The following is a 24,965-nucleotide window of genomic DNA, read 5'->3' on the forward strand; positions in this document are numbered from 1 at the left end:
AAATAACTCTGGTCCTAACACCACGTTTTGAGGCTTCTGCAGAAAGCACGATTTAATTCAGAAACTGGTGAGACAGTGGAATTTTATTCTGTGAGCTTTCAGGCCCTTAAGCAACAGGAAGTAATGGAGGAACCACACTAAGCTAACCAATAGATATTTTTGTTACTTACACAGTTTCCATGTCAGCTGAAATATAGGTACCTATAAACAGAAAAAACAGTGACATGGTGTAGCCCATGCCATGTGTCACTGAAGAATGTGATTAGCCATCATGCAAAAGCAGCTTTATTACGATAGCTCAGATTATAAACTGAACACTGATTAGAAATGCAGAAGTATGCTTTTGGGAGCATGCTCAACTAGTGTTTTCCATTCCTGATAATACTGTAGTCAGCTTCAGATGTTATGGAAGTAAACAAAGAAGTCCTCATTGTTTCTTTTTATGAGAGTAGCCTTTAAAATTTGGGAAGGGAGCAAGGGATATGGTGTAGAAATAGATCTGCTGTTACAGGCATTACAATACTGTCTAGTGCTTTATAAACCAATGCTGTGGAAGTAAGAGCAAGTGCTAATGCTGTTCCAGATGGAGGAAAGCTGACAAGTGTCCTCAGACTGTACCAGTCCATTAGGATGTGTCTTGTTCCAGTTGTGCCTCCATACCATGCCTGAGGTGCTCCCTACAGTAGGGATGTGGGCCATGAACTCTCTCTGTTTACAATCTCCTTTCTGCACAAAGCATCTTTCTGCTAGGAAGGAAGAATACAGTAGACTGTCTTCTCAGGTTTTGTAAATCAGCCAGATAGAGGAGCTATTATCATTTATGCCAGCTGAAAGGATTTTGCCTCTTCTTAAACTGCATGGTATTGAGTGGATTTAGGTAATGTATGAATAGCCATGCAAATGTAATTTGATAGCAGATGACTGCAACTGAGCTTAGTCAATGTGAACCCTTCCAACAAGTTCTTTTCTGAGTTGCTCATGTTTTGTTCAACTAGAGGTGTGTCTTGCTCTGACTGAGTAGCACTTGCTAAACTCTTTAGACAAATAATATAAGTTCACAAAATGCCTTGAGAATTTTGAACAAATGATGCAATGGGAAAGAAAAGTCACAGTGATGGTATGTATGGCACATAACCAGCTTTGGAGTTTAACTTCACATTGTAGCGTCTTCAACTTAGGGCAGAGATGAGCTTGTTGGGTTTTCAAAACTACCAGCTCACTCTAAAGAGGTTAATTTTCATTTGTACAGGGGTTTCCATGAAGACTTCTCCACAAGGAGTTTCACCCAGCATGTGGTTGATCACCACTCAGTATAAATGAAGGCAAAGGGCTTCCGTGCTTCACAAGAGTGAGACATATTCAAGAGGATAAAGACAAAGAGAGCATAAACATTGAGCTGAAAGAATCCTGTGGAGTGCTTACACGTATCCTGAATAACCCAGCAAGTATGTAATTTGGTAAGAACTGGTCACAGAAATGGGAACTAGGAATGGACGGTTACAGAAACTGAATGCTGAGTTAGCAAAGAAATGTATCTGCTCCAGTTCTACTGTGTGATACGATACAATGCAACCCGACTGATTAGAACAAGCCCTCACTGCACCATTTTACTACTGGAAATTCTCTGCCTCCAGTCATCCAATCACATATAATTTAAATATGGTAGAAATTATTCAAAATTATTTCTAGCAATACAAATAGATCTGGAAAAATAATCTAGGTTGACAGAGGAAGAAGTGACAGCTATCAGACTTCTGTGAATCATTCACTCATCTCAGTGGTCGTGAATGTCTCACATGATAAAGAATTTGCTCTAACAAAAACAGCAAACCAAACACAATGGCATTTTAATTCAGGGCATATTTCTTCTGCATGCCTGTCAGTCATGGTACTGAAACTGTGAATTATCTGTGAGGCTAGACTCTATCAGGATGGCCGTGACAGCATAGTTCCATGGGAAAAAACTATGTAGAAATTTATGAGAAAAAGAGGTATTCAGAATTAAAATAACATAATACATTTATTTAAAATACTAATCTATTTTCTCTGATAAGCTAGCAAATGGAAACAAGGAAGTCCAACATCTTTGCATCTAGACATGAAGACAGTGGGCACATTGCATGCAGGTGTGTCATGGACAACGTGCGAGCTGTCTAAAGTGGGTGGACAAGAAGCCCTGGTGAAACTCATGCTGTGTTCTTGTGAGCTTCAATGTAGCAATGCGAGTGAAACAGTAACTCGCTGCTGGTACAGATTAGCAAACCCTCAGCATTTCCTTGCAGATAGGAGACAAATCCTCACTTCCTCACAGTCATGGTACATAGGTGATCTCTTTACCCTGGGGTTTATTATCTGTAGTGCAATGCTGCTTAGGGGTAACAAGCTTCTACTGACTCTCTCTTGTATTCACAGGTAGTGGAGGACTTTTTCACATAAGTGGAGCACAACAGGTGAGTATAAATGAGTAGGAGAAGAAAAAGATCTACTGAAAAAAAATGACAAAATTGATCAGCATAAAAAGTGATAGCAGCATCCAACCTGACATCTTAGGAAGAATAGAGGATAGTCCAGTAACAGACTTTAGTATGGTAAAATTTATATCTGAAGGAATATATGGCTGCTGGTCATTTGAGGTGGGAATTGCCAGGGAGTAGGGGGAGGAAAAAGCCCCTCTGGCTGCATTGTTTACTACACTACTGACTGTGGAGTGTTATTTCTCTAATGTTTTGCATGGTAACTATGTTTGTACATGGTAATGAGCTGCCTGCAGGATTCTCTGATGTTTATGACCATCACTGCTGGGATCTTGATTGACTCGGGGAGCAAAGTATGATGTTGCCTGAGCATGTTAACTGATCAGCATTGCTGCCTACAGGCCAAGAAAGGTTGGGGTCCCCTGCCTAATGCCAGCTCAAATTTGGACATATGCCATTTATAGTCATGCAAAGCAGTGTCACATTTGTTTCTTCTTCTTTGATCATACTCAGAAACTATGAATCCCTGGGGTGAAATCTTAACGCCAGAGAAATCAAGAGCAAAACTCCGTTCAGTGATGCTACATTTACGGTTAAAGTTGTATTTTTCTTTCTTACACAATTCTTATAATAGCTGAAGATCTGTGTTTATTTCCCTTCTCTCACAGAAAATGAAGTGACAGTCTTCAAAGTCAGGTAGTTCACTGAAAACAGTAAACTCTGTCCTTTCAGGTTTTGAGAGCTGATAATAAATTTACAGCCCAATAATTGTATATTTTTCTCCTATTATCTGCAATGCACAGCATGATTTATATGTTCTACTCCACTGGGACCATCACAACTATTCTGTTTAAATATACTCAGTGGGAGGCGACAGGTGCATTATTACAAAAATATCTTGAAAATTTATCATAATATATTCAGCAAGATGATAATGTAAAACCTACTGTGAAGCAGAGAGGAAAAAGAGAAATTCCACACCTGGGGACTTATTTAATGTTTAAAGACAGGAAATGCTTTAGAAGGGAAAATATCTCTGATCTGTCTAATCCACTGCCCCAAACCAGTTACCACAAAACCCCTGGTGAAGGAGGTAGATTGAGGAGATGACCTCCAGCTCACCTCAGCTTCCATTGTGCTCTCCAGTTTATGTGCCAACTGAGGCAGTGAGGCACCTTTTGACACAGCTACTGTTCATTTTCATCCTGTGACCCTGGGACGTGGGAGATTTTGAGTGAGATTGGACAGACACACTCTGGAAAACTCCTTAGCACAGAAGGGGGAGATCATGAGGTGAAGGACACTTCTCCAAGTGCAGCTAAAATCACCAGAAAAAAAGTTCTCTGCTGGTTTCCAGGCTGGACCAGTCACATTCACCTCAATACTTCAGTTTCCTTTCAGGTTCTTTAGATCTTTGGTACTTTGCTGAAGTTTTCTGTAGAAGGGAAATTGTAGCACCGTATCATGGGCTGGGTCAGTGGAGGGCAGAACCTGGTGCTGTATTTGAAGTGAGTCACTGTGTGAAACTCACCTCCTTTATGGACATCATGTAACTGGTCTTGGCTATCGGAGCTGTGTTTTCCTTCCAATAATCTTTGCTTTATTATTCTGTTTGTTTGTTAACCCATGAAGAACCCCCTAAAAATAATAGAAAACAACAGCCTATTCTCGCCAATGAATGGTGCTTTGTGACCTGGATGGTTGACACCGGACTCCGCTCCTTCTCCCAGCATCATCACGGAAACCGGTCCTTTTGATTAAGCCCTGCGGGTCGGACCCCTATTTCCGCACCCCTCCTACCCCCGCGATCGTTCCCCCGCTCGCTCCGCGGATGGCCACAGGTGTGCGAACCCTTGCTTCCCACGAGGTCTGGGGAGGGGAGAGCGCCTCCAGCCACCCCCTTTCCCAGGTGCCTCCCCTCCTGCGTCCGCCAGTCCCGGCCCCAGCCCGGCCCGGCCCCGCCGCCTCCCCATTGGTCCCGCCCGCTCCGCTCCGCGTCGCCCCCCGGGCGGCGGCCGCGCCGAGACGCGGCGCCGGAGGCTGCGCTGCCCCGCGGCGGCGGCGGCGGCTTAAAGCGTGCGCGCCGGCGGAGCGAGGGTGAGGGTGCGCTCACCTGGGCGCCGCTCCATGGGCTCCGCCGCTGCGCACGGCGGGGGCGCGGCGCTACGAGCCGGCCGTCGGAGCCGCTGCGGGGCAGAGCCCAGGTGACCATGCGGGGGATCCGGGCTCGCCCTCCGCACGCTTCGGGAAGCAGGTAGCACACCAGGTGCGCGGCGGAACATGGACTGTCTCCTGCTTGTCGTCTGGACTTTACCTGTTGCGATTCTCAGCGGCAGCTCCATGCAATTCCCGATCCTCCCGTGGCTTGGAAGCACTGTAAAGGCAGGTCGAGAGCACTTTTCTTTTGCAGTCGCCTAGTGTGCTTTCATACCAGGTTACTGCACAGTTTCTGGTGCCTTGTCTTTCTGCCTTCCCTTGTCAAGTACATCTCGCCCAATACTCCTTTTTTTTTTTCTCTCTCTCTCTTTTTTTTTTTTTTTTTTTTCTCTTGCAGACCCTTCAGCTGTGCTGCCTCTGTTGCATGTCTCATGCAGCAACTTTAACCAGTGACAGCATCAGTGAATTGAATCATGGTTTGTATAGTTCTTTCTGTATCTGTGTATATGAACATTTGCATGGATGCTTTTTCTGGTGGGCTGTGTATTTAAAAAGAAGAAGCCACAGTGTTTGGGGAACATAAAGTGAAAGGTAGTTGGCTGCTGCTTAAAGTAGCTAACTATGGGCAGAGATTAACTTGTGAAACCCGGTGTGCAAAAGCTAGGAGTGATCTGTAACAGTGAAGCAAATGAATGAGACAGTAAATACATCCACATTTAGATGTGCTATTAGAAAGATGGATGTGTGTGTAGCCACAACAACAAAAGCTCCTGTGTCTGTTATGGAAGTAATGAGACAAAAGTAATGAAAAGTAGGAGAGCAGAAGAAGCAGTGCAGGATGAGGGGAAACAAACCTGGACAGAAATGACTGCGAGTGAGAGCTGAGGAGCCGTTTGTTCCCAGGTTGCAGAGACTCACACTTAGATGCTGATGACCTGGGGGAGTTTGAAGTGCAGCATATGCTTTTTATTGGGTGTGAGTGGAAACAAAGTACAATAGAGAACCACACCAGGGTGCAGAAAGGAAACCCTCTTGCACCCTAGCGTCTGCTCGCTGGGGGATTCCCTCTCTCCAGCAGCTGCTTGCATGTTTTGGCCACCAGCCTGCTCAATGTCCTCAACTTCTGCCGTTGATTAACACCACTCGAGGAAAGTGAAAGTTCTTGATGTATTGTTTCTACTGTCTAAGGAAAAACAACCTATCACTGGTTATGCTTTCAGCTTAATGTGTGTCCAATAAACTCTCTTCAGGCAGAGATTGATAGTTTTTGCAACATCTGTTACAACACAAGGAGGGTGGTTTGTTTTGTTTTGTTTTTTAATGGTCTTATCTCAATTTAGGAAGGAAATTAAATATTTTACTGTAAAATGCATGGGCATCTTTAAGTATTCACAGAGAAATACAGCTCAAAAATGAAGTTGGCTTGGAAGGCAGTTTATTCAGCGCAATTACTCCTATAAACAGGAATAGGTGCAAAAGTTCAGCAAACGGCTAAAATCTGGACCCAGCTTCCAGGACACAAGTAATCCCCATATGTCTAGAGCAACACAGTGGTAATGTAACTTCAGGCTAGGCACCTGTTCATGCATCTGGTTGAATGAAGGCTTCTCTTTTTTCCTTAGGTGGCTCTGAGTAGATCTTAGTTTTCTCCTCACAAATAGTTTTGTAATTTTTCACATATTTCATACAAAACAATAAACTTCTTTGACATGCAATTAGCAGTGGGTGACTAAAGGTTATTAGGTAGGATGTAATCTCTTTCTGCTGAAGGTCAGTTACAATTTGAAACCCAGTCTAATCAAGTCACTACAAAGAGATGAGGTCTCACTCAGTTAAGGCATTAATAAATTAATCCGTTAATCCATTTGAACAAGTGGTACAGTTCTACAAAGTCTCAGTCATGGTTACCCCTACAGTGATATAATATTTGCTGCATTCCTAGGGAAGGAGGAAAAAAACCCTCTCAAACCGGAGCAGCCTTAACATTTGACAGCAATTAATACAGGGGGAGGGGAAAATCTACAGATCTGCTGATGATGACAAATGTCTTCAGATGAGTGATTGTGGGAATGTTCACGGCTATGGGAGTTAGTCTGTACCTCTCAGTGGGGCAGAAAGGAAACAAACACTATTTGAGAGTCTGTGTGGCTTACAGGGGTGGGTCTCTGTAGTCAGTCCTACACACACACATAGCCTGCAGAGCTTTCAGGCCATTCCCCAGATGAGGGAATGCTTCATGCCATAGTGCAAGCCTGATGCTTACTGTGTTAGAATGATACGATGTTTGGTGGATACAAAACCTGATGGCTAACTTCTTATCATTACAGATTATGTATTTGTGACACCTGTCAAAGTGGATTCCAGTGGATCGTACATTTCACATGATGTTTTGCACAGTACTAGGAGAAAGAGATCAACTCAGAGTTCAAGGAGTTCCTTGCACTACAAATTTTCAGCATTTGGACAGGAACTTCACTTAGAACTTAAACCTTCGACCATTTTAAGCAACAGTTTTATTGTCCAGGTACTCGGGAAAGATGGAGTCTCAAATTCTCAGGAACATGAAATTGAGCAGTGTTTCTACCAGGGATTTATAAGGAATGATAGTACCTCTTCAGTAGCAATATCTACATGTGTAGGCTTGGTAAGTGTTTATTTAACACAAATCAGCATTAAAAGTATTTCCATACATGAAGAGTAGCTGGAGGTATGTAATTCATATAATATTCAGGATGCCATACACCATTAGGTGATTTTTTCCTAATACCACTCTCTGCTTCTGCATTTAACAGAAGAGGTTTAGTTACAGCAATTGAACTGCATCACACCCTTTGTATGTTTTGATCACAGTCTTTCAGGAAAAAAAACAACAAACCCAAAACCAAACAGAAGACTCATAGTCCTAGTAATTATCCCACATGTTTTCATTTTTTATTGTTTGTGATAGCTTTTACATTATTTGCTTGCTCTTAAGTAATGCTCTTCCTGCCTTTGTGAACTGCTATGAATAAAGAAAAAAACCTAATCAATCCGTAAGCTTGTGAGAAAAACATTATACCTAGGTCTGTCAACCCCTTTAAGGAAGGGTGAATTGCATAACTCAGCAGGAGTTGTGAACCAATTTGCCTTTGTTTTCTTTGATAATTCCAGCCTTATTTGGGTATATAAATCTTAATTAGTTGATCACCTATGAATGTGTTAAGTGGAAAATATGTGATTTTAGTATTTATGGCTGTCATCCAGATTCATGAAAAATTTTCACTCACAAATGATTTTTTCACAATACATTTGATAGTGCTCATTGTCTTCAGAGAAGTCTTTACTCATGTAAATTCAGAAGAATAATCTACAGAATTAATTGTTATTGATGTTTATCAGGCTTACCCCCTTGCACTTGCAAAACAGTCTCCTATGGATTGAGATTAAAGCAGTGACATTTCAGTGTTAGGGATATGAAATTATCTGTATGCTTTGTTGTTGACTAAGGTCCATAGGATATGTTGGGTCACCCTCTAGAAATCTGTTTTGCAAAGGTACTTGTCCATAAGGGCTATTAAACTGAGTGACAGGACCAAAAAAGGAGCACTTGAGACACCCAGTGTTTCCTTTGAAATAGTATTCAGGGACTGGATAAGAGGGTGGCTCATTATGAAGAGCTGTTGAATACTGCTGAAGTAGTCTGGTTTATATTTTTAATGCTTTCTTGTTTTTTCTCAGTAAGAATTAGTGTCTCCTAGTTCATTTAAACAGTTGCAACGGTGTGACTTTGGAGCAGGTGCCAGGAACTGGAATGAAGCTTTCTTTTGTTTCTTAAATTGTGTTTGAAGTGATGAACTGTTATTACCGGATGTGCTTAGCTGGTTCTGTGGCAGCTTCATTTCACAACTGCTCGCTTTTACCATGTTTATTCAGAAAAAAACAAGCCAAACAAAAAAACCCACAAAAAACAAACCCCAAAAACCAAACCAAACTGATTTCACTTGTTGCAGTGTTCTTCTTTTTCTCTTAGAGAAGTGCTGTACCTACACATAACAGTTACAGTTTGGGTGATCTCCCATTTGGTCATGTTTTGTTTTTTCACATGCTTTATGAGCTAAATGAAGCTGAGCTTGTCAAGTCTTGTCTGGAGAAGGAAGGCTCAAGTCTGCCTCAGGTCACAGAGAAACAGAATGTGGTGATCTTAACTGAGACTGAAATGGATCTTTTACCACTGTCTCGACACAGAGATTGTTATGACTGGTAAGCTTCACTTAGGAAAGGTCCAGAAACTGATCAAAAGAGAATAAATACTGTGGCACCAACGAAGGTATTATGGCAGAAGCTTTTTCAGTGACCACTTAGAATCTCTCTTTCTTTATTCAGTTCCAAGGTAAAATAGATTTCACCTTAGATTGTAATTTTTAACTGGTGAATGAAGTAAACCTTTACTTATAATAATCTCCTGCAGAGAAGGTGTCACAAATAAAGTATAATTGTTCCTTTCTTCCTATCCATTTCTTAATTTCAGTGCACCTAATGAATCCCAGACAAATTATCAACATGGTTCTTAGTCTTCCAGTTTGCAAGGCTGCCTTCTTAAAAATGTGTCGTCAGCTGTCTGTAATGACAACCACGTCATTTTTTACTGTGATCCAAATTCAGTAATCATATGTTAAGTCTGGACGCTGTGCTCTGATCAAGAGAACCTTGTGAATAGCTTCTATATCCTCTTTGCACCAACTACTTTTGTCACTTGGTTGCCCTTCTTTCCTATTTGCTTTGTTCACTGCAATTAAACCGAAAGTGGTGTTTCTTCTATATGGTTGGTAGCACTAATCTTTCCATTGTTCCTTTCATTAGCAATAGCTTCTCTACAATAAAACTGCAGTGACCCATTCTTTCAAGCCTGGAACACCACAATGTGATTTGGAAGCAATTGCATTTCAATAGACTACAGGGACTCTTTGATCTAATTTTTTGGATGACCTAGAGTATTCAGTCATTCAGCTGTCTGTTATCTGCCATTGCCTGCAGAGTAGACTTTTGAGAGAGTCTATATGAAATGGTTTGTTAGACAGGATGACCTTAACTTAACACTGGAAAGGAGCAAGAATTTGCTGCTTTGGTATGGAGCTATTAAGAGATGTGTGTATCTTACTTGCTTTTTAATAGTTTAGTTGACAGAAAGGCCCCACATTTTTATGCTAGTTTGTTGATTTGAGACCAAATGTTTCCATCAGTCAACACAATTTTCTTGGTGTGTCAGAAGGCAGAACTGGATTTATTATCTTTAGCTGAATAAGTACTCAATGATAATTTAGCAATTTAGAAGAATGTGTATAACTTTGCCATGAGTATTGTCTCTTGCCTTTTCATCAATGAAGTGTCCAGGTGCCTTGATTTTCAACAGGAAGCTTGTTCGCTTGTTTGCAAATCTTCTGCCCTTTCCTGCTTCATCCAGCATCTTTTTTACTTGCTGGAGCATTGGTTAGATTTGATTATCTTAAAGGTATTTGCCAATCAAAATGATTCTATGATTTTGTGACTTTAGAATACAAAAGCTGTGAGTTTATTTTTTAAATTAAATTATCCTGTATGCAAGAAATCTTGTTTAGATCATCTGAAGTTTCTGTTTCAGCATCAGGCATTGAGTAGCAGCACCATACTGACTAAGCCATGACAGATTTATTACAATGCAGGCTTATGTGTGCATCACACAGATTTGCTTAATCATTTTATTAAAGAAGTTCATATGACTTATGTACTTTTTACACCTTCAGAAAAATATGTTGTGGACTATCTATGGAAAATATGATGCATTCCCTCCATAGAAATTGTGGAGGTTTTTTTAATTTATTTTTTTTAACATATATTATGGTAGTATATTCTTACCCTCAGGTGTGAGGGATTTTACAGCTTTCAGTCAATAAGTTCATTTTTGTTATTTAATACAAACCTAATTTTTCTTTCTAGTAACATCTTAATGTGGCCTGAATAGAAAATCTTGCAAAATTTTCAGCTCCTTTATCCACAGATACTTAATAATACTTTTTAATAACTCTTCTGTTCTTCCAGCATGACTTCTTGGAGTTTCCTTCAGTCCCTTGTGCTCTCCCAATCAATATATCCAGACCACTGACATGTCTTATTGCTTCATCCTCTGTTGATGTTCTCAAACTCAATCTGTTCATTCTGCCCTAATTCAATTTTCTTTCCAAACTCTTGACTTGAGCTAATTCTTTGTGACTATCATTAGAAGTAGTATTTAGTATTATCACTTACAGTTGCCTTTAGCTATCTGATTGGGATAATTGCCAAATCAACAGTAAGCAGTTTTTCTGAAAGAGAAGGTGATGACAGCTGTTAAAATCAGGAACTGTTTTTAGGACTTACTTTGTGTGTATCTGTATTCCTGCCTCCCTCCTCTTGCCCCCTTGGCATTGTTATCCACATGTTGTGCTATCTCATCTGCATTAGAAGCAGATATCTATTGTAGGTTCACTGTCTTTAACTCCACTTCCACAATGACATTGTCTCCTAGAGCTTTACTACTGTCTTCCTAATCTGTATATAAGCTGTTGTTTGTCTCTCTTTATATGCCAGGTTTTGTTGTCTTTCTGTCTTAATGCGCCATTTACATTTATATTAGGTCTATGTATGCACAATCTCTTGTATAAAGTGAGTTGTTTGCAGTCCCACAGTAAATCAGGGAAGAACACAAGTGAATCCCAGAGTTATCAGTAGTCAGTTGTGTTCTAGAAACATTCTCAGAGGTAATTTATAACTGTGTATTTAGGAGCAGAAGTCAAATTCCCCTCCTGAACAAGAACTCTTAAAAAATCAAATAAGTTTACACTATAGTCCAATACCCACCACAGAAAATAGTGAACACAGTGGGTGAATGGTTTGTTGTATAGCATTGGTGGGGATGTTGCTGCTGTTTAGAGGAGGCAGGTGAGGGTGCATAGCAAGTACAAAACATGTGCACCCAGAGGAAACAAACACACATACAACAAAGGAACTCTCTTACCATTCCACTGGAGAGGAATCAAGTGTGTTTATTTTGGGTAAGAGAGAAAATCAGTACAGTTCAGGTCCTTTAAAACTGTATGATACACAGTTTTATTGTTCAGGCCAAATTTAGCCCTAAGGAAACACTAGTGTGGAGGCAGAAACAGCTGCACCTGCTTACATTAGAGGTGGATGTGAGCCATTCTCTCCCTTTTATTTATGTATCTCAATTGAAGAGCAGAGTCAGCTCCAGCTTCATGCACTAGCTAGTGCCCTCCTTTGTTCTTGGTAAGATGTGATTGAATCTTTCATTATACAGGGCCTCTTTTTCTTGTCTCAAGTTCTGTTGTGTTTGTTAGTGTCTAGTCAAGGGAAGAGAAACAGGAGGGAAGGATGAATCATGTTACACTCACTGAGCTGTCAGAGGAGTCTATGACTGGGGAGAGGGTTAGAGGTAGCACTGAGAGATAAGCAGGAGATGTATTAATTCAATGGAAGTTGTGTGTGCTTGTCTGAGGGTAGAACTTTGCTCAAAGTATCAAAGAAGCCACAAAATTAAAGCTTCTTAACACAGTTTGGCCACCTAAGAGGCAGGCAGGCAACACAACTCATGTACCCATCCTTTGTAGTTGTTTAATTGCACTCTGTATTAGCATTATTTAAGTTCATGCTAACAACAGCCTCTTATTCTTAGAGCTCACGCTTTAAGTCCAATTAAATATGTTGAGACAAATCCTATGCAGATGAACTCCCATCAAAATCAGTGAGCCAGAATGCTGGTAAAAGTACAAAACAATCGCTGTTTGCAGTGAGGTTCTTTTAGAAAGCTACAGCTGTAAAAATAGGACAGAATTTGGCCCAGTGGAACCTTGAAGACAAACTAAGTGCACAACTTGTGATTTGACTCATTTTCAAAATTATTTTTAGTCCATCCACAAACCAATATATATATATTTTCTCCCATTATACCAGCACAACGTGAACAGCATCTGCCATATGAGTTTTCTGAATTTATTTTCATGCACTGTTACATCTCCACCCTTTATAAAATAGTGTTTTACAGAGTATTAATTTTGTCCACTGTTTTGATGGACATATTGCCTTTATTCACTCCATAATCTGGTAAAGAAGAAAATAAGGAAAATCTTTGTAGGAAAATGAGTTGACAATGGGAAAAAGCCTTATTCTTAAAGACATTTTAAAGTATACTAGACACATACAAGACTGTTTCTGGTCTCAGCCTTGAATTGACTGCTGATGGGGAATGAATTGTGTGATTAGATTATTGATTGCCCTTCTCCATATCAGTCTGAGAAGGTTTCTGTTTAACTGTGGCTTTAGCTCTGCAAGACAAAGGCAGTGTTCTCAGGTCAGGCTGACCCTACTGATTCTTGATGGGTAAGAAATAGACTTAAGAGGATTAGCAACAGAGAAATAATTTGCTGGACAGGAAAAGTAATAAAGATTGCATTTCTTCCAGGTTTTATGGAAAAAAACCTGGAACCATTGAACATGCATAGAGGAAATAGTGTGTCACTAGGAGCACTTTGACTCCATCAGCCTGAACACAGTGAGCTCTGGATGAAGACCAGTTTGCAAGAATGCCCACAGGATCTGGTCCTTTCAGTCATTTTTGCCTAATCCAATATTATTCAGTTTGCAGCAAGAGCATGGAAAGTGTTGCTTGGTGTACTTCAGACCAAACCTCAGGCTGTTGTGAGCATTGCTTCTTGCACCCTTACAGCAGTTCCAGAAGCCATCTATTTGTACATAAATAAGCAATTCATCCTTTAAGTAGCAGTTTTCTAAAGGAATTAGGAGACTCTATCTATACTTGAAACATCAGCATTTTTCTTTCTGTAGCAAAGTCTTTCCACAAAGTTTAGTTCCCACACTTTCTGTAGTCGATTAGAGAGAAGCTTATAGTCAAATGCCCTCACAAGGGTCAGGAGAGGATGACCTGTCTGCACAGACTCGACCTCTTCATAACAGGATGTCTTTGATGTAAATGAGGATTTTTATTTTAAGCGCCACTATTTTCATTTGGCCCATACCATCTCTGCTGCTGACAAGCAACTTGGTCTCTTCGGCACAGCTGTGAACTGACAAACATCTAAAATATTTCTCTTTTTAGAAGTAGATTCTAATAAGTAATAGCAGCTTTCAGTCACTAATAATTAACCTAAACAAGGTTTTATTTCTGTCTTTTCCCCCTTCTTCCTCCACTTCAGTAGTGTTTGAAGAAGATACCAGGTCTGCAGACCCAGAGTGTAAAGACTTTTGTTTACCCAAAACACAATGACAGTCTGTGAAGCTGCAGTTCAATTCAAGTCCAACTTGGGCAACCCTCTTCGAGATCTCTGTACCTGATGCATAACAGTAGAGTGAGTGAAAAGCACAGGAATATTTTGGTTGTGCCTTTTTTTTTTTTTTTTTTTTTTTTTTTATTTTTCTTCCCCCAAGCTTAATCCCTCCTTAGCCCCTCTGCAAAACCAGTGCCCAGAGAATCCCCAGCTTTGTGATTTACACATTTGTACCCAGTTGGGAACTTGACTTTGATTCATTGTAAGTTGCCCAGTCATAACCACTCTGGATGGTCACTGGAGTTTTTCAGCATTGCAAACAGTAAGAGAAGGATGAAGTGCGAAGACTGTTCTCAGTGTCTGTGGTTTTGAAATTTATAGCCCATGAATGGGGGCAAGATAAAAGCTGGGGCTATGTTAAACAAGGACACCCAGAGCTGTGATGTCAATAGTGTATCAGTCAGTTCTTTGAGACAATTTCTGAGCTATGGGCATCTGATTTCATATGTGAGTAATGTTGTTGACTTAAAGATTTATAGCTCTCTGGGGATATTCTAGAAAATACCTACTTTCTCTTTTTGGAAGTTGCAGTGTCCAGTGATAACCTGAAACCAGGCCCAGTTAAGTCAGCAGCCTTTTTAGTCATGAGAAGTCTTCCCTTTGACTTGACTCTTGACCACATACAGAAGCTGTTAGGTGCTTGTTTTGTAACAATCTCCTCAGTGATCTGGCAGCAGAGGAGTTAAACTTAGTTATCTTTGCAGTGAGAGCTATCAGTGGACCTAGTGAGTTCTATCATCTGGAAGTCAGACTTTCAGTATTTTTTTTTTAAAAAAGCACTCATTTTTGTGTTAGGAAGGCTCTTGCTAGCCCTTATGATGGTATCTGATTTGAACTTTAATGGATAATTACATTACAAAGAAGGTTTTCCTCTGTCTTTTTAATCATGTCATGGGAGCAGAAATGTTGGTTTTTTCTTGCCTTTTTTTATCCTGTTTTAATCCCAATTCTGTTGCTGCAGGTCTACCATAAATTACGGTATGCTAAAGGAATTTCCTATTGATTTGCTCTGACAGTGATTTGACCAGCTATGTGAATAGCTGATGGAAGCAGAACTTAACTTTGGTTCAGACAGCAGAGCATTCACTAAAGCTTCAAGGTAAACATTTACAGAGGAAACCTGAAATCATAATGCCTTGCAGCTCAGCACAGTTTACAAACATGTATTAATTAAGCTTCAGTATTGGCTTTGCTGTGTGTTAGATGAGAACAGCATCCTGGCTCATAATAGGTTGACATCAGTAACCTTTTATTGTTTATCATGCTCAGAAGTCACTAAGAATGAGGGTGAAGAAATGTCAAATAATCAGGTCATATGCAAGTGAATGAGTCTTGATGGCTGAAGCTCAGTACCGTGGGAACCATTATTGTCCAGAGTAATTTCTGGAACATGCAAGTTAATTTCTTTTTTACAATGTTAGTTCATAAGCTAGGGAAATCTACAAACAAGTTGCACAGTCAAATGAAAATCCTTTTCCTGAATCTCATGTGTGGCTACCCAGCTAGTTCCTGCCAAAAAACAGTAAAAGAAAAAGGTTTGATGGCAAAGATAATAGGTCTTGAAGTTATTCTTACTGGAATAACAAGGCCCAGCACAAACCTGCTTAATAGAAGAGGAAGCTGAGGCAATAAGTGATATTTACTCACACAGACAATAGGGTGTTGCCTTTTCACTCTTCTGTGGCATTAGCATTTCTTGCTGCCCCACTATGTACACAGCACACTCATGGCTTTATTCGTAGAGGACTGGATTCTTGCTGTTCACAGTGGGATCACTTGAATGCTTGTGCCTGCCTGCCTAATATATGTTAATTGAAGGACTTTTGTGTCCCAGCATCTTTATTAATATTAATGGCATGAGATTTTTAATGGACATATACAAAATATGCTTGACCTAGCTTGAGCCCACACTTTTGTTTTTATACTCTCCAGTCTAGTGTGGCTTCCAAATAATTCAAGAACAAAATATTATATTCTGTGGCAGAATGCACAAACTAATGAAACATGGATTGTTCCTCAGATATGCAGCTTCTTTACCATGAGATATAAAATTTATATAACACCAGAGTATAATTATTTTTGTTTTGCTTTGGTTTTTTAATTATGAAAATAAAAACAGATTTACATTTTCTTCAGGGAAATTACTGCACTTTGGTGAAAAGGGTGAGCATTTAAAACAATTCTGTTGTGAGCAGGCTTGTCTTTTGCCACACACATTCATTTTTTAGTGAGAAGTCATTGAAATAGACTAGACTAAACTTCAAGAAATATTTTAAGCTAATGTGCAATGAAGTATAAGCTGGTCATGGTAAGGGATAATTATAAATGCTGTAATACACTGTTGGAGAAGAAACTTTAAATTTTTCTAAAAGATTAATTTATTGTTAGCACTGGTCAAAAATTTATTCTAGACAAAAAGTTTTGTTAGATGCAAGTATAAATTAAAGATTAAAATGCCAATCTTGTGCTAGGATTGAGATGATTATTTTGCAGTCCCCTCTAGATGGTTAAAGTATGGACAAGAAAACTGCTTCTGTCCCTCTTGCATTTTTGCTATGCTACTTTTTCTGATAAAGAATCTTTCAGTATAATCTGCCCTACGTTACATGGTTTGCAATAGATGTCTGTGAGACCAGCCTAACAAAACAGTATCTGCAGCCTCCAGGTTTTTTTCTCCATCTGCTGGCCTCTCTTCATGCTAGAGGCCATGCTGAAGGCTGCATAGATATTTGTTGCCCTTTCAACATCATGGACTGATGGACAGATTGTTATCCTGCTTCTAGCAGCAAAAGCTTAAGCAAAGGGGTGGAAAAGGGTCAATTTCCAGCCTGAGACACAAGTGAGCAGCTGACATCAACTGATTCCTGCACCACAGTATCTTCCACTCTTATTGGCATGTATTTGCTGCTTTATGGCCCACACCTAAAACTTGTAGTTTTATGGTGACTTCTTTGGACTGATTTAGTTTAGAAAGACATTTTGGAAATGTAAAGTACCAGTACCATCAAAAAAGGGTGGCACATCTGTTTCCACTGGCAAACCCCAAAACACATCTTGTAAATAATTGAAGGTGGTGCTGTATAATCAGATTTAATGGAATCAGAAGAGAGATGGAGGAAAATGGCTTACTTGAAGGACAAAGAAACCTGTCTACAGACTGACCTTATGCTGTTCTTATGAACCACTCAAACTAGTAACAGCCAGGAGTGAAATGAGACAAGAGTTCAGGCAGTTCCCCAGATACCCAGCTGCTGCTACTGCTGCTAGAAAAATGCACTGAGGTGCTTGTATCTGGTGCCTACAGATACGTTTCAGTGTATGAAGGCCAACTCTTAATTCTCCATTCATATTCTGCCATAGTATTATGACAATGCAGGAATAAAGGAACCACAAAGGCCACCAAAACATGAAGCCAAAAGTAAGTGTAAAGGAGTTACTTGGCGTAATCTCAATCAAGTCCTGATGAAGTCTGGCATTGGGAGTAAAAGAGGAAAGTAACTTTTGAGGCTTGTTTCTCTTGTTAGACAGGAGAAAGACTTCATAGTTTTTGATCTATGTTCAGGGATATCATCACTTGTCATCCTGGGAACACCTGTAGGAGGCAAGACTCCATCCATCTTCTGCACTTGGTAGGAGAACCAAATCAGCGTAGAGTGGAGGATATGTGGTGTGTAACAGAAATAGTTAATTGATTCCTCTGATTCCTCTGCTTGCCAGAGAGTCCTGGGTGGCTGTTTTACCTGCCTGAGGCACAAAGTCCTGCAGGTCTCACTTAATGAGGATCATGGATGAAGCCAAGTACAGGGTGGGAGCCATGACAGAACAGCATACTGCTGGTAGCATGTGCCATTGAACATCAGACTAATGTATGATGACAAAGGCAAGGTTTCTCCATCAGTCTTTGTGACAGGTGAAATACCAGTGAGAGGACAATTTGGACCAGAAGCCAAATGAGAAAGATTGATAGATTACCACAGACAGTTGAAACCAGGATCAAAAATGTGCCAGTCTTTGGCCTTGGCCTATGCCTGTTGCACTGGTTCTATTTACAGGTTCTGAGCTTTTGGGTTACAGTGCCATGGGAAGTTTATTTTTGTTGTAATTTTCCAAGCATTTCCTGGAGCTTTCTGGTGTGCAGAATAGCACCACTACACTAAATTACTTGGAAATAGCTTGGGGGTTGAAGAAACAGACTTTTTTTGTTTGGGTTTTTGTTTTTGGTGGGTTTTTTTGTGGTTGTTCACATGATTTGTTTAATAATTTCAAGGATTATAGTTTGGGAAACTCAGGAACATAACTCTAATGTGAGACGCAAAACAGAAGGAAATGTTATTCATCCAGAATGAAAGTCTGTCTTCTGCAAACTACCATTTGTGTGCAGCAAAGGTCACTTTACCTCCACAGCTCTTCTTCTGTGTTAGGTCTAACATAAAAAGATGTGAAGCATTGCCCTGTGGGTCTATGTTCCCTTCTCACCATCAGCCTGATAAGAATGGTGCCCATGTGCTCCAAAATACCTCCAGGGTTATGCCACATGACGTTAATGTCAGCTTAGCCTCTGGACCTGACTTTTTGTATTTTATTTGCCAGCTGAAAGGAAGAGAAATTTCAGTATGTGTACATAGATACTCATCTATACCAATGCACTGAATTGGTGCCAGTCCTTTAATGGGGATATTACAAAGGGCAGTGCAATTCAATGTTCATTGTCTGTGAGTATTAATATATTTGTATTTCCATAAAGTTGCACAAGAAAATGGTCTTTACAGCTGTGGTCTCTTCTGCCATTTGATAACTATATTATATGCAGCAAAATAGTAATTACAATTTAAATCAGCACATTGATGTTTTTTTCCAGAAAGAGACTTCAAATTTTAGAGATGTGATTTGTTTCTGATTTTTGTAAGAAATGGATGGATGTAGGGTTATTGCAAAAAATGATAACGTAGAGGACAAATATTAATGTTGCATGACATCTATCATTATATGTTAATATATGTTAAAGGACTAAAGTCTCTAAGTTTGTAAATTATCTAACAAAATTTATTTACTCTTTAAAAAAAAGCAAATTTATTGTGGATTGGTGAAATTTGTGACTGTTAGTAGGAGTATAAATAATCTGAAAAAATGTAAGTTGAGTGTCCTATTCTAATCCTTTTAAGGGGTTCAGTGGATGTGTATGAAGAGAAGCCCTGGAAAGGGTTGATCTGATGGGCTGAAACTATTCCATCAGGATGATGAGTGTAGTTTAAACTTTCTCTTATCTTACCAGCATTTTTGTGCATGGTAGCTCTCCTCAGCAAGCTGTTTGATTAATTCATAGCAACTGATGAACAGTTTAAAATTACAAAGCTTTCAGTTTCCTTGTTCCTGACAGATACAGAGGGCGGGCATTTCCTGATTATATGGTGTACATTCAAAATATTTGAAGTTCCCTATGGTGCTATTTGTGACTAATTTACTTCCATAGCACATTAACACTGCTGGTTTTATGCTGTGGGAGGAGTGTATGATGTGTCATGCTGTGAAGTTAGGAAATGTTTCACAACAAGAGGTCCTTCTGGCTTTTCCTGTGTTTACATTGCCACCTGGAAAGAAGAAAAGGTGGAGTAAATGACTGATGGTCCAGATGGATTGCATGAGCAGTCACATCTTTAGTCATGACACATTAAGCTGGGCAAATTCACACTGAGAAGTGGTAGGATTGCACTTCCAGCTCCTGAAAGCACATATAATCCTATGTGGGAAAAGGTGTAGGCACAAATAGGGCTTGACTATTTCCCTGCCAGTATTCTTTTGACAGGCAGTGTGCCCCACTGAACAGCCAGATGAAGTCAGGGGTATACTAATGTGCCAGACAGGGACTCTATCAGAGGAGTTAGAATCTGAGAATGATAAATCAGTGGCTGTGCAAGTGATGTGCAGCTTCAGAGACTCAGAATGGGAAGACCAAAAAGTTTCACTTCTAATTCTTGCCTATGAAAGTAGACAAATTATCTTTTGTTCATGGGAGCTGGGGTACCTTTTGTGCACTGCCTACTTGACTTATGCAGCACTGCTCAACACACTAAATGTATCCTGATTTCTAAGTAAGGGCTCCAGATACAACAGCAGCTGAGATGTGCAGCATTTCTCTCCAGTTACAGCTGAAGTCCACAGAGAGCAGCTGCTTGCTGTGCTGTGGCATGATGCAAACTGAGGTCTCGTGTTCTGTGGTGTCAGGGCAGAGCAGAGAGTGCACTTAGGCCCTGGGCTAGGAACTACATATGGGATTAAAGTGTCTGTAATTCTCACACACTTCCCTGATGTCCCAGAGCCTCTGTGACCCTGACAGCACATTCCTCTTCTTGGAACTTTTTTCTTAACCTATGCTTAACCTGACCTTTGCTTAACCTACTGTTCAGTAGATTCATTACAGAAAGAAGGTCAGGCAGCTTAGGAAATTTTGCCTCCTAAATCTTCTGCTGATTCTTTTTTTTTTTCCCTTACCATCCTTTTATAGCTTTGGAGTACACTGAACTGTCAACAAATTCTGTATAATTGTATCTCCCTTGACTTTACTGCATTTTTATTGCAATAAGAGGGCCTTTAGTGTTTGACATTGTGGCAATATCTGTAACAATAGATTTCTAAATTTCTTGGGCTCTCTAGAAATAGGTTTCTTTTTTTATGTCCTCTTTTCTCATTTCTGATTCTCAAAGGTACATAATAGAACTGATTTCTTCAATTAAAAGACATAATTAATTGCTTCAACACCATTTTTCATACTTTTTTTTAAAGACTCATCCACTAAATAGCCACATAATTCACAGGCTTACATTAAAATCTGCTTATGGTAAAATCAGTGTGACCTTCTGTGACCAGTTTAGTTCTGCAGCCTATTCAGTAAGTACAAGGCAAACACAGATCTGAATACCTGGAAGCTGTTGTATTAACACTCCAAGTACTGGTTTAGACTTGTATATTGTACTCTGACCTTGTCAGTAGACAGGATGTCATGAGATGTAAACTAATGTCTTGTGTTGAAGAATGGATTTACCTTGCTCTATGCTGAAAATCTGAACCAATATTAAGGTAGAGTTAGCGCTTCTGTTTTATGAAGAGAATTGTGGTACAATGTTTTATTTCATAGCAAACCAGGACCTCTTCATGGCAGTTTTTTTCATCGTGTGATCACATTTATTTCTACTACAAAGATTTCTGTAGTTAGAAAATAGTACTGAACTCAGCATAAGCTAATGTGTGGGAGAGAGGAGTGTGAATGAGTGTGCACAGTTTGAAGAAGGACAGGGATTACTGCTGTACATCTGAGCAGCATTTGGTAGCATTTGGCTACAAGCAGGAAAACAAAGAATCTTTGGAACCCCGGTATACTTGGCAATGTAATACATGAAGGAAGGTTTTAGGGCTCTAAATGATGCCTACAAATAAGAAGGCTTTTTCATTACATGGAATATAGATGCAATTACTACGTTTATCTTTGCAAATAATTACTTTCTTACTCAAATATAAACTAAGATCTGGATGCTAAGGCTGTTTGTATGGTTTATAAGGTTATCTAAATGTTACATGGAGTTGCCATTGTACAGGTTTTTTAATGCTGTGACCAACAGAGAAAATTGTGAGGTCTCATTTTAAATCAGTGAATCTTTGGGTCGATGTTGCCCTTTATTTCCGGTTTAACAATGTGAATTGTGCTCAAAGTTTTACTGATTTACCATTTGTTAGGGGAAAAAAAATGGTCAGACACACCTAGGCTGTTCTCCTACTTCAAGGAAGTGGTTACAGCAAAAGAAGAGCAGATGAAATGTATTCTTTCCTGCTCCTTCTTTCACAGGGATGTTAAGTAATCACACTTTATAGGCATGTGTAAAGCAGAAAGTGTTGTATCAAGGGAATTCCTATTTAAGAGCAAATTTATCAACCTTCTCAGACTCCAGTGTCAGTGAATGCATTTTTCTGGGTCACTTACCATGTAGCATTGTAGTTCCTCTGAGTGGGGTCATGTGGCAGAAGTCCATCCAGTAATGTGATGGGGGACAGGTTGCAGACAGAGCCATGTTTGAGGAATGTGTCTATGAAGAGGGCATTTGAAGCATGGAGCCCTACCAGGTGGTACATACATAGCTATGCTGTGACCTTCTGTGCTTAGTGCAACTGGTCACTGATCTCAGCTCCAGCTACTCAGGCATCCTGAAGACTGAGGCTGCAGCTTATAGTCAAGAAATGTGAGGCACTGTAATAGAACAACCCAACTGGGGTTGAACGTGAGCCTTCACAAGTCTCTCTTGAGTGTTTACTGGGTTGATTACAAAACCATGCTCTAAAATGGAGAAATAAGCAACAGAGAAGTTGAAGTGCTGAAGAACTGGCAGTCTAATCCAGATAACCCAGGCACCAGCCCAACATTCTCACTCTTGGGCCATCTTTGCTTCTTGTTTTCCATTCCCCTAATGGTCTAAGCTCTTTTGTTCCCCTCCCTTTCTCCTTCCCACATAGATACTTGAACATATGTGTACGTCTGTGTGTGTGGAATATCAGCAAAGCTGATACTTTGCTCCCTGCAGAATTCCTTGTGACCACTCTCTCATGTAACTAATCCATAGCAATGTATACTCCAACAAGGAAAATTAAAAGGTTGGGAACCACTGACCTAACTTCTTAGTAAGCAGTACAGCTGGCAATCAGATGTAACCCAAGCTCCTCGTTATTGGAGTTGCCTGAGCTATTCATAGCAAAATAAAATAGCTATGGGAATTGAGCAGGATTTATTTTGTTTGAACGCAAATTATCCCAGGTCAGACAGGCTCAGAGCTTCTGCCCCCTCAAATTCATTTCCATCAGCTCTGCCAGGCTGAAGGGTTTATCTGGAGGGTCTTCGCTGGGGAAAAGTGGCTATGGGTAGTGAACAGCCCCTGTCTAGAGCATTGGCTTTGGGCTTTTGATGCAGTCAGTGTCAGTCACTCTAAAGCCAAGACTGCTGAACAGGGAGGAGGCTCTGCCATCAGGTAGCCCAATGTGGTGTCCAAGTGAATTGGGTGTCTCTCTCTACTGGCTGCAACTTCAACAGGATACCTTCTAAGGCAGAGGGAATCTTTCAGGCTTGTCTCACTCTCACTCATGATATGAAATGATGTTCTGAAAGGTCCAGCTGCTGAAGTGGAGCCCTGCTATGTGGCAGGAAACAAGAAAGAAAATAAAACACCAAAGCCCTTTGGCTCTATTTTAAAAAAACCTCATGATTTATAGTGTTGTTTCCTGCAAGGCCTTATCCATGATTTTTATTGTTTGGAGTTGCATGTCTCATAGGGAGGAATGTTCCTGTTGGGAAACAATCAAGCAAGCATCTGTTAATGCTAAGTACCTATGGAAAAGAATGTCCAAGTGCTGATTTTAGTTATCTATCATCAGTTCTTTTTTTAAAGTTGTTCATTTTCTGTGTCACTGTGCCCTAATCTTATTGCATTTGCCTTCATCACAACTATAGGAGCAGAATATACATTAAGAAGGCATGCAGTTTCTCTAGAATATTAGTACATCTGAATTCCATCCACATAAAATCAATTAGCTGTACATGAAGGAGCAGAATCTTGCCAGAATGTTTTCATTGTACCTAATCCTTTGAGCAGCATGAGTAATTCATAGCAAACCATCCTTAGGGTGAAATTCTGCTGTGTCCAAAGGCCTGTTAAAGATCCAGGCATCTTGAAGTCACATTTCAGATAATTAGAAGGAACGTAGATGCTTTTATTTGGTACTGTTATACAGAATGAGGGGGCAGGGAAGGCTGCATTTTCTACACTTCAAAATTTCAAAAATGTAGACCTCTTCTCACACTTCAAAATTTTTCTTAAGCTGTGTGCACAGCTAGAGGGAATGGTATGAGTGGGAGACTAATGTAGCTACCTTCTGAAGTCGGTTCTGTTGTTTTTGATGTACTGTAACTCCTCAACTGTTCAGACAGCACATGACAAATAATGGGCTGCCTCTGTTTAGGAAAAGTGAAGCATAAATTCACTCATAAAACAATCCTGCTGTTTCCTGTTTGCTTTGTGATGGATTTTGGAACTGTCATAACTACTAAAATATATGGACTGTATCTTACAGTTGGAGGGATTTGCTTAAACAGGCCATCACCAAGAGCTTGGACAGCAACTGAGCCTAAATTCAAGCTGTTGGTTTTAGCTAATTGGTCTCCAGAACCATTATAGCATGGCAAAGAGTCACATTGATGGAGTCATTAATGAATTGATCTTAAGCAAACCTTGGCAAACCTTTGGTATTTAACTTAAATATTATTGGCGTGTAGTTGGTGTCATAATGCTCTAGTTTACATTAGTATTTTTCTTCAGTTCATTTATTATGCTGACTTCTGTTTTCAAAACAAAAAAAACCCAAAACCATGAGAAACAAGGGGGGCTCACCCACTGACAAGCAAGCATTTAATCTGTGGTAAAGCAATAAAATTTGTGTTAGTTCTAGAATATCTCATTACCTTGCAATAAATACCAATTTAATACATTTAAATACCAATGTGACTGCTTAAATTACCTTAAGTGGAGGAACAAATAAGAATATTTCCTTTTTTGCCATACGTTGACAGAGGATTGCATAAAGATGTTTTAAACAAGTTCAGTCAACTGCAGAAATACAAAGGTACTATTCAGAGATAACACTGTCTTTGTTCATATAGGAATAATTAAAGACATACTATTTTGTTACCTTGCTTTAATAAGTGCTGCAAGTTCTGTGTAGCACATTTTTGAGCAACCAAACAGTGTAGTCTTTCATTACTACCTCAGGCTGGCATTTTAAACAATGTACTTGCCTTCTGTCAGATCCTCAGATAATAAAATGCCATATTATTCAGAACCCTTAAAATTTTATATTTTGGAAGAAGTATAAAATATCTTAGAAAAAATTATAAATGTGTTTATAAGTCCCTTCGAATCTGCAGAAAAATATGATCTGCACAGTTCTC

The 24,965-nt window shown here is 39.8% G+C and overlaps 1 protein-coding gene across 3 annotated transcripts in view; it reads left to right on the top strand.

Annotated features, from left to right (window-relative positions):
- Positions 1–1,398: 1,398 nt before the first annotated feature.
- Positions 1,399–24,965, top strand: part of ADAMTS18 (ADAM metallopeptidase with thrombospondin type 1 motif 18) — a 74,372-nt gene continuing 50,805 nt past the window's right edge. Inside the window, exons 1-4 of one of the 3 annotated variants that reach the window (XM_071756664.1) lie at positions 1,399–1,445; positions 2,413–2,450; positions 5,029–5,107; positions 6,959–7,275. In XM_071756664.1, the coding sequence (XP_071612765.1) occupies positions 5,056–5,107; positions 6,959–7,275 (369 nt within the window). In that variant the 5' untranslated portion in view covers positions 1,399–1,445; positions 2,413–2,450; positions 5,029–5,055. Of the gene's footprint in view, positions 1,446–2,412; positions 2,451–4,134; positions 4,861–5,028; positions 5,108–6,958; positions 7,276–24,965 lie in introns of those variants that run through there. The other 2 variants (XM_071756667.1, XM_071756663.1) reach the window with 2 other exon arrangements.

This window comes from Heliangelus exortis, chromosome 13 (genome assembly GCF_036169615.1).
Source record: "Heliangelus exortis chromosome 13, bHelExo1.hap1, whole genome shotgun sequence".
NCBI lineage: Eukaryota > Metazoa > Chordata > Aves > Apodiformes > Trochilidae > Heliangelus > Heliangelus exortis.